General features: G+C 38.8%; 1 protein-coding gene across 1 annotated transcript; it reads left to right on the forward strand.

Annotated features, from left to right (window-relative positions):
• Positions 1 to 2,241: 2,241 nt before the first annotated feature.
• LOC310642017 (perilipin-3-like) lies at positions 2,242 to 7,768 on the forward strand (the record flags this gene model as incomplete). Its single annotated transcript, XM_083365394.1, has 7 exons — positions 2,242 to 2,265; positions 4,189 to 4,381; positions 5,276 to 5,358; positions 5,869 to 6,067; positions 6,276 to 6,463; positions 7,189 to 7,251; positions 7,367 to 7,768. 7 exons carry the CDS (start codon positions 2,242 to 2,244, stop codon positions 7,766 to 7,768), a joined length of 1,152 nt encoding a protein of 383 aa, XP_083221520.1.
• Positions 7,769 to 10,997: the final 3,229 nt, after the last annotated feature.

The raw sequence follows: 10,997 nt of genomic DNA on the forward strand, positions 1-10,997 counted from the left end.
GTCCCTGCTGAGATAGCTATGGATGCCATTGTGCAGATATATTGTGGGCACCTGCTGAGCTCCATATCCAGCTGTGTTACCTTTTTGAAAGGATCTTTTATTAAAAATTGGGAAACTAGCATCCTGAAAAACAACGCTCGGTCTTGAATATAATCTTCATTTCCAAGAATAATTTCAGGCTCTGGGGACAATCTTGAAAGTAAAAGTGATAGCAAGCTTTGGAAACATGACTATTACATTAATGAGTGTTTGATGCTGATGGTGCCCACCATGGCATATCCAGAGCATGTATTTAACATCCAAGTGGTTCCAACCACCTCAGAGTTCAAAGATCCTTGTACTAAATCATTGTTTACTTTATTGGAATCTGGCTTAGCACATTGTGTGAAATTAGCTACTATGGTTTCTGAAACATGGTTTATAATTTACCTGAGATGTGGACAGACTAATTGTGACATATTCAACAAACCATGTCCAAACAAACCATGGCTGAAATTATCATGTCACCACATCAGATGAGACATAGTTTAAGCACGGCTTATTCAAACCAACCATTACTATCTGGCCTATATAGCATGTTGTTACAGACCATGTTTTATACACTAGGAAGATTGGCTTCACATAACATGTTAAACCCAAACTAAACAAACTGCATTATAATTAAAACCAATGTATGAACCCAACCCTTACTGCTTTTATTATGAGTTGTTCAGTTGATGGCATTGTCTGGAGAGGTCAGATTTTCTTGAAGAGACCTTCTCACCTTCTTGCTTTTTGCTGACTGATTGGTTATGAGAGAGCAAGCAATGTTCCCATTGGTCCTCTGTTCTGTCAATTGGAGGGCTTGGTCTTCACCTGATGTATAAATAAGCTGAAACTGGAGTTGGCTAATTTACACTACAAGATTTTCTGGGAAGAGCTGAAGACCATCTTGAAATTTCCTACTAAGAAAATGTAAGACTTTTTTAAAAAATATTTTTTAAAATAATTGTATTTATGTTGTTAATGTTGTATAATATTGGCTATGTGAACATGGAATGCTAGTTCCACTTTCTCTTTTATCTCCAGAGTTTCTAAGAGTGAATTCATAGAACATTTATAAGCCAACATGTAGTCTGCTTGTTAGTGTATTGTATGAATTCAACCTGTGAAATATATATACCTAAGTTTATGGGTTAGTAAAGTCAATTTTAATTTATTCAATAAACTTTTTTTTTAAAAAACCCAACTTTTACATGTTTGCATTTTATCATTAAGTTTTACCAGATTACATTTTTATCCTCTAGTGTAACATAAGACTACATGTATTTTAGATAACTTCTATATAGAACAATTAGTCCTATTTTAGCCTTGGGAATGTAAAAGCAATGTTGCTTAATCATAAAGGTTGCAACTCATTAAGGGAATTTCTCCTTAGATTCCTGCCTTGTGATAAGCCATTTTATTTAACCCTATAAAATAAGCCATAATTTCTAGATTCCTACCCAAAGCTAAATTATAAACCATGATTTCCATGGCACAATTGCAGGTTTATATAAGTCAAAACAAATTAAGGCTTAATATTATATTGCTTCCATTGTCTTATCTTGGCAGCTCAGCTCTTTGAGATTTGCTTTTTAACAATGACAAAAACATTAAATTGTTCTAGAAATAAATTCAATGCTTGCATGATGGCAAAACAGGGAAAGTCAGGTTATCTGTTGTACCTTAAAATGCAGCTAAAACCAAGCACAGCTCATCTGGATGTAGAATAACATAAGATTAAGCTGAGTTTGACCCCCTGGGAATTACATGGGCACCCCCATGTATATTCCTTGGTAGCTATCTTTGTTCTTTCCACTCTAGACTCCAAATCTCAACCATTTCTGATATTGCTCAGACTTTCTTCTCAAGAATTTATTTAGTTTCCAAAGTCGCTGAAAAGAAAATTCTCCTAAAAAGTTATGGCAAAAAAGTGTGACGTGCAATAATAAGCTTGTCACTTGTTCTCCTTTAGCAGGTCTCCCATACAGCTGTAAGGTAACCCCACAATCATGGTTTTCCTTTCTCTGCATCTGATGCTTGGGAAAAGCCACACATGAGCTGTTGCCTATTGCAATGGATGCGAAGTGGAAGCAAGAGCTATAGAGAAATGTTCTTCAGCTGCAGGTATCTTGAGAGTTACTAAGGGATATATATATATTTCCTTCTAGGCCAGAATATTCAGTGGCTCCCAGAAATAATGAGGAACAGACTTCAGCTATGGAGAATAATGAAACACCACAGGTAGGCTTGTCCTTGGTGGCTATAAACTAATGAATACCAGTAGACACCTGTATATAATTTTGATAGGATAATAAAATTGCAGGGTCAATTTAGATTTTAATGCCAAGTTAATAGTTAATGTGATAGAAACAGGATGTTTCATGTAGACAGCCCAACTGTGCTATTTGATTTTAATGAAAGATAATTAATTTTCTCAGCCCAGTTAGTTTTTTTAAGCAGCATTCCTCAGTCCATCGTTCAAAAGCCAGGTCTTTTTGCACCAAAGGCTCTACGAACGTGAAGCGCTTCCAAAGCATATGAAACGGCCTATTCCGCTCTTGAAATAATTGAAACGCAATTGATTGCTAAGTTTCTTATGGTTTGAAATGTAGGGCTAGAACCATTTTGGTGTGCTGGTTAAGGCACCAATATAGAAACCAGAATATCAAGAATTTTAGTCCTGATTTATCCACAAAGCAGGGAGGCAGTGGGAGGTGGGGGCGAACCTTGCTTTGCACTTCCAAAATCTTGCCAAGAAAACTCCAGGGAAATTAATCTAGGTCAGGGGTGGGGAACCTGGGCTGTTTTGGGGAGTTGAAGTCCACAAGTCATAAGGTTCCCCAACCCTGATCTAGGTGGTCACCAGGAGTTTATACTGATTCAAATATGCCGTCCCACACACAAGTGGGCTGCAAAAATTAAGGCAACTAGTAGATGGCAATGAAAAGAGATGACTTTTAAGTCTTTTGAAGTCGGTATCTTGGAAACCCTGAAATATGCAAGGCAGAAGAGATGGCCTGTCCTAAGTGTCTTTCTGATCTGGAATGCCAGCAGTTTTTTCCATAAGATTTCTCTGCTATTTCTCTTCCATTCTGCAATGAGAATTTTCCTAAGTGCCAAAACATACTAAACTTAACACTAGCAATCAAGGCTTATTTGAATCCCTGGTATTGCCATTTAATGGGGGCGTTTTCTCCTTGGAACAGGTAGTTCAGCTTGTGGGTTGGGGTCATATTTTAGCATGTTGAGAACAAGGAATGGGGACACTCACAAAAATGGCTGCCACCAGAAGATTGCCTAGTCATTAAATGCCTGTTATGGGGTGGGTGTGACCAGTTGCAAAACATCCATGGTTCAAAAGCTGCATAGTTCCTTCAGGAAACTCATTCCCCTCTGTAGAGTATGTTTATATGATGCAAAAGAGTACTTCATAACAGTAATGGTAGAGTTTTCTTGTGGAATGCCAGCTTTCTATTTTACTCTTATTTTCTGTTTAACTCTCTAAATCTCTTATCTTTTTTTTTTAATCCTGTGGACAAAAAACCTCATAGATACCAAGCATGGTATCTGAAGGCATATTGATTCCAGTGGGTATTATGTGACCTCTCTGTGTCACAGTGTTTTGTGCAGTGTTTTGTGCTAATCTATATTGAGTATTGAGACAACAATTGGTTGGCTGGTTGCGGTTTAATTTACGAATTCCAAAGCATAATACATTAGATAGCTGCTTGCTATAATAATCTACATATTGTATGTTTTTGGTGCCTAGACCAACAAATGCTAAAATGTTGTGAATGACCCAGTGTGGTTGGAGGGAAATATTGTCTAAAGCAGAGATCCCCAACCTTGGCCATTTTATGACTTGTGGACTTCAACTCCTAGAATTCCTCAGCCAGCCATGGCCAAAGTTGGGGATCCCTGGTCTAAAGGAACTGCTAACACAATTGTGTCCAAACCTGTGTGTCAGTTGTGTGCCTTTATGGTTTTCAAATGACAATTTCCAGAATTTTCTGCTAAAAGGGTAACTGATTATACAGGCTGGATGTAATAGTCCCAACACAGGTGGAGGATATTCAAGTAAAACTTGTCTTTATAGATATTAGCCACAGATACAGCTGAGTACTGGATTTATTTTCTAACACTATTTCCTATCATATCCCAAAGGATGTTCTTTCAAGAGCCAGCAACCTACCTCTTGTTAGCTCCACTTATGAAATGGCAGCTTCCGTTTATACCTCAACTAAAGAGAACCACCCCTATGTTAAAGTAGTCCTGGATTTGGCAGAGAGTGTGAAGCAAGTCTCTGAGATGGCTATGAATAGTGCTCAACCTTTTCTGAGTAAACTTGAGCCCCAAGGTAAGATACTGCCCTCATTCTCGAGATTTTTTTTGTACGAAGAGACAGCAAGTCTTTGGGGCACCTCACAGGCTTATTATTACTGTAGATTTTGGGACTGGTTTACTTATGTAATGTGAGGGATTCTATCTATTGGTATATATGCATTGTTGAAATCCTGCATATATCTCAACAGTGAAACCAATAACTCAGAAAAGTGGTTGACTCCTCTTCAGTGGGGCATCCTCCAGGGCAGATTAGATGTTGTTGTTGTTAGCTGCAAATCATGTCTGACCCATCGTGACCCTATGGACAATGTTCCTCCAGGCCTTCCTGTCCTCTACCATCTTCTGGAGATTAGATAGCCCCCTTTAATGTGGATTTCTGCATTGAGCAGAAAGATTTGAGCGATCCTTCCCAACTCCAGGAATTGGTTATCTCTTCCTCTCTTCTCCTACTGAGTATGGGGTTTCCCCAGAGAATCTGTATTTACTCATGGGTGTTGTAATTTCTGTCCTTTCAGTAATGCTTTTGATAGTTTCCGAATTGTAGGAATTGTGTGTCAGGGTACAACATTTCTTGAAAGGATGGAAATAGGGCTCTGAGGTCCACATTAATGTTTGTAAGCCATCCAGAGTCACCTCTTTGTGGGGTGGGCAACATATAAATCTAAAAACAAAGGAATGAATAAATGAATGTACTCCTGGAATCATTCTTCTGTAAAGTGCAACACATTTTAATTTGCAGAAATTTATACCATGAGAAATTTAAGTGGAACATAATAAATAGGGAAAAAGGAAGATTCAGTTGGAGCAAACAATTATTTAGTGATCAGAATTCTAAAAATAGTTAATACTTTTTGGATGTTATGGCAAAAGACTTGCAACCTATAAGCTAAAGTCTGCATCTCTGTAGTTTCAGCAGCGAGCCACTATGCCTCTAAGGGTTTGGATAAACTGGAGGAGAACCTTCCTTTCCTCCACCAAACAGCTGACCAGGTAAACTGACTATCTTATTTTTACTTCCGTCTTTTAAGATCATCTTTGATTGGGTGATAAATCTAGTGCCCTCTAGAGGTTTGGGAGTGCAACTCCAACATGTCTTAAAATTGCCTTACGTTGGGGATTCTGGGTATAGTAATCCAATGTTCTTATTTCCGATCAAGAGCATGAAGAAAAGATTCAAAAATGCACTTGGATATAAAATTAGAAGCCGCTTGCTCAGGGGATGAGAACTTGTGTGAAATCTGATTTCAGCATTGTCTTGATTGATTTGATTGGATCTGATAGCTTGGAACAGAGTAGCAGCTGGTGGAGTTAACTATAAAGTAAATTGAGTCCAAAAAGCAATAGAGGAACATATTGCTTGCTTTCCAGATATAGCATTCTGACAATGATGATTTTTTTTTGCCTACACAGAGTAATTCTTAAGCAAATAATGGTTAGTATTTCATTAGTCCAGTTCCCAAGACACTGAATGTTGCTGTTTGTTTAATGGTATCTCCGTAGGTTATTACTGAGACACAGGAACTTGTGTCCTCCAAAGTAGCGGATGTAAAAGAAGCAGTAGCCAAAGTTGTACAAGATGGCAAAGAGATGATCATAGAGACAAGAATGGGTAAACTCGCCATAAGTGGGGTAGAAGCAGTACTGGAGAAATCGGAAGAGTTGTTGGATCACTATCTACCAATGACCGATGAAGAACTTGGTAAGCCAGGAGTTTTACTCCAACATCTCTAATCTTAGTTCTCTGGGATCAGTTTTGCTCATAGGAAGTCAGCATTTGCAATACTCCCAGCCTCACTCTGTTATCTTTTGTGAATATTGCTCTTTTCAAAAGAAAAGAAAATGGCTTCCGTGTGTTGAAGCCTGAGCAGACGTTTCAGAGAAGTAACGTGTTTAACTCTACTCCGCAGCTAAAATAGCACAATCTACAGCAGAAGGGATAGAGCTACCACCTAAATCCCAAGGTTATTTTGTGCAGCTTGGTTCCCTGTCAACTAAACTCCAGCATCGTGCCTACAAGTATGCTGTCGTGAAAATGGAAGCTGCCAGGCAAAACATCCAAAATACATTCAGCCAATTACATCAAGTCATTGGGCAGGTAGGAGAATTCAGCTCCATACCCCAATTTTTTTTATTGAATATGGAATGAAATGTTCTTCAGCCCCACCCCTCCTTAACTATGTTTCGTTTGTGGTATAAGCTGTTGGGGCACAGGGACAGTAAATACACAAAAAGTACAGGTTTTTCTGCCAGATCAATAGAACGTTGAACTTTGTGTGACACACCTGGAAAGGAGCTTAGACATTTTGGGATGTGCCGAGACATAAACTAGCCTATAAGCTAGCTATAAGACATAAGCTTACCCTGCTATGTACATGGGAATTGATTTATTCAATGGAAATAATAAAACAAAAAAGGAAGCTGTACTAGAAAGATGGTGGAATACGAAGCTTAAGATTAGATATCTAAACTTGACTTTTTGTACAACAAAATGATTCGCCTTTTTTTTTCATTTGGAAAGTAGTGGCCCTGTTTTGTCTTTAACCCCAAAATTGGTATTTTTCTGAATTGTTCAAGGCAAATCATGGCTGCCAGATTCCATTCAAAGAGAAAAAGCAGAAAAATGGCTGAAAAATTATATGTTTGCATTTGTTTAAGTTTGAAGTGGAGACTCCAACTGATAAACATTTGTATTTATTTAGCGCTTTGAGATATTTGCAAGGGGATGGATAGCTTGCTCTGGTCATTATCTTTCTGATGGCAAAGTAAATTGTATTGCTCTAAAGAAAGCTGTATTAAAACAATTCCTTTTTTGTCCACTAGATACAGCATAAAAAGCAAGATATCCTTCAGATACCCCAGGAAGAAAAGGAGAAGCTCCAGCAGGTACAGCTGGATTTAAAGGCATAGTTGAGACCAAGAAAACCTGAGCTCTTGATGTAATAATTGTAAGGCCATCCTTGAGAAGCTAAAATATCTATTGGTTCATTTCTTTTCACAGATGGAATCTCATACCTTGGCCATGAGTTTCCACATCACTGAACAGTTGCAGATGGCATACATGAACTTGATAGGAAGCATCCAAGGTCTGCCTGGTATCTTTCAGCAGAATATTGAGTTGGCTCTCCACAGTATTGAGGAACTCCAAGCTACATTTACTGGTGTTCATTCTTTCAAAGAGCTTTCTAGCAACATTTTGATTCAAAACAAGAAAACGGCCAGCATGGCCCTGAAGTATGTAGATGATATCTTGGACTATGTGCTGCAGAACACTCCATTGTCCTGGCTTGTGGGACCCTTTGTTCCTGCACTCAAGAATACCTCAGATGACCTGGAGCCTGCAAAACCTGATGAAAGGGAACTGGAAACTCTGAAACCAGAAGCTCCAAAGGAAACTCAGTGACTTAAGTATTTAGTACAGATGGTGGCATGCTATTCCTGAAATACAAAGGGAGTGTACAAAACCGGTTGTGGTTTCTGGGGGTGGTGGTGGAGGGGGGTAAAACTGAAGCTAACATGACTGAAATGTTCCTGTCTCCCAAGTTGTATCACAGTGGCGTTGGGAGCTCAATTATTCCAAAGGACAGTTACATGTTAGTTGATTTTCCTAAGGACTTCACTTTGAGAAATAAAACAACTGATTCATGTTGTACTACAACTTGGATTTGAAGCTTCTCGGGTATACTGAATGGGTACCACTGCAGCTTTTTGACTCTTTGATTTGAAATAAACATCACTGCACAAAAATAAAGGTAATTGTTTGAAGTCTGCTTCAAAGTCTTGCTATAGATAATCCATGCTACTGGGTAGTGATTCTTTTGTAGCATTCTACAATCTTGATTTCACAAGGACATTATATATTTATGTGCTGGAAGTGGAAGAGAAGAGACAGGTCCACGTTAATTGCGCTCTCTGTCAGAAAATTTCTCCTTGGTTCTAGGCTGAATTTCTCTTTGATAAATTGTAAAAAAATTTGTTGGAAACTTATCAAATCTCCTGGGAATCTTCAGTTCCCAAATCAGAACTGATTCTAGGCAGTGATTTCCATATCTAGTTGGGTCAAAAGAGCTTCCTTTTCTCATATTTTAATATTAAGTCTCAGTTGAAAGTCCAGCTTGTTTTAGAATCCTACATTCTAAGGTTAAAGGGATTAATTTGGATTAATAAGGAGGGGTGGAGGTTGACTCAACCGAACATTAAATTCAACTTCTGAATTTAAATATCTGGATGCCTGGTAACCATGAGGGAGAAATTACTTTCTGGGCAGGAAGAAATCATCAGTGCTATTGTCTCAAAAGAATTGTAGCCAAATTTCTCAACTGCTCTGCAGATTTTAAGATAATTTCCGTTTTCTTCCAACTGATTGCAAGCTTTGCTTTTACTGCCTTGATATGTAGGTAGGATACATAGGTACGGAGAGGTTTTTCCGAGTCTGTAACCTGTAAATTAAGTGGACTGGTGATTCTGAGACTCTGGCAGATGTTTTAATATATCCAAAGCATCCCACCTTAAGCCATGTGTAAATAACGGGAAAAACGTTTGTGAAGACCTAAGCATTTGCCACCCAAAGGTCAACTGCATGCTGGAATTTTTAAAGTCCATCATTGCCTCTAGTCAAAAAGCCACTTCTAAGTTCTCCAAGCCTTCATTTAACACAGCATGCAGTTTAGCCAAGGCTATGTTAGTTGAGGTTCTTCTAAGCAGTTTCCTTTATTGTTCCTCACCCAACAGTAGGCAAAAATCTTGCCAAACCAAAACAGACTACTAGACCATTAAACATGCATGAGAACTACTGGGGGGGAGCCATCTTAATGCTCTTTTTCCTACACAAATTATCTAGACTTCACTGTTGTTTGCTCCTCTGGAATGCGCTTCTTCCCTCCTGGCAATCTGGACTGCATCACAAAACCATACATACAAACCAAAAAAGAAGAGATTGATATCCCAAAGATGCTTTTTCAAAAGGCAACTGGACTTTGTTTTTCCTTGAAGGTGTTTCACTTCTCCTCCAAGAAGCTTCCTCAGTTCTGAGAAGTTCAGAAGCTTCTTGGATGAGAATTGAAATGTCTGCAAAGAAAAAAAAAATCCAGTTACCTTTTGAAAAAGCACCTTTGGCACAACCATGTTCTGGATGGCTGAGATTTTCCATAGATGAGAAGAGATTGATGTTCCAAATGGCCAATTAGGATAAGCTAATACAAGCAGCCCCAGAGGAAACCTTCCTGCTTCCTGACCTATTGTCACTTAAATTCCAAAAGATCCTTCAAAGATTGGGAGTTTGATTCAGATTGAGGCATGAATCAAGCATTTTTGTGAGGTATTTAACATAGTACCTAGTGAATAGGGTCCATCAAGGATCACAGTTCACTCTCTCCCTAACCATTCTCCTGTCTTTGCATATTTTGGAGACCATTGAGCTCATTGCTTAACTCAAAAAAAAAAAAGGTTAAGTTGCCAAGGAGACTCAATTCCTGTGAAATTCCTAGATTCATACTTTTACAGATGCCTAAAAAGCAGGGAGGCTTTATAACCGTGGTGGTGAACCTATGGCACGTATGCCACAGGTGGCACACAGAGTCCTCTTTGTACGCACGCGTGCCATCACCCCAGTCCTAGCCCTTCAGCTGAGTTTTATAAAACCTTTTCGATTTAGGCCTTCGCTGCCATATGCAAAAAAAAAGGTTCAATCAATCAATCAATTTCAACTTCTCACGGAAAAAAAAGATCTCGCAAAGTTGGAATTGATTGATTAAACCTTTTAGTCCCACCCAGTCTGCTGTTACCACCGCAGCCATGCCTACCCAATGGGCTACACCCACCCAATGGACCATGCCCAGCCAATAGACCACACCTACCCGTCACCTGACGATACATAAGTGGGTTTTGGGTTGCAGTTTGGGCACTCGGTCTCCAAAAGGTTCGCCAACACTGCTCTATAACAATTCCAACCTTTTTCCCCTGCTGGAGTTGGGCTGTGCCTCTTTGGAGAATCATATGAGAATTTTCTTGGTTGGCTTCATGGTCTACTCTTTCCTGAGTCTTCACTTGAAGGAGGCATAACTTTGTCCATAAAGCAATCAGAATGGAAAATTACACTCTCCTTTATAAACCTCCAGTTTGGTCTAGTTTTTAAGGCATCAGGTTAAAAACCAGGAGACTGTAAATCCCGCCTTAGGCATGAAAGCTGACTGGGTGACTTTGGGCCTATCACTCACTCTCAACTTAACCCACCTTACAGGGTGGTGGTTATGAGAAAAATAGAAGGAGGAAGGAGCTAGTTTGAGTTATTTATAAAAAATAGGCAGGATAATAAATAAACGCCCTGAGATAACATGGCCTCAACATTTCAGAAGCCCTCCCTTACCCAAAATTTATAGATAGATATAGAGATATAGATGAAAATCCACTTTAAGAAAGTTGAAACTAGGAAGAACATGGATTATGCCTGCTGTGTCCTCTTATTCTCCATGTGTGATCAAGATATATCTACATTTCAAAACCAGGAGAGACATTTTCTTGGTAAAAAAGAGTGATGCCTTAAAGCAGATGTTCCAGAAAGAATCTTTTATTTATTTCTCTATGTTGAACATGCTTATATCAATGATTTTCTAAACACATACCAAGTCACAGTG

The sequence above is a fragment of the Vipera ursinii genome (assembly GCF_947247035.1).
Source record: "Vipera ursinii genome assembly, chromosome: 6".
Classification (NCBI taxonomy): Eukaryota; Metazoa; Chordata; class Lepidosauria; order Squamata; family Viperidae; genus Vipera; species Vipera ursinii.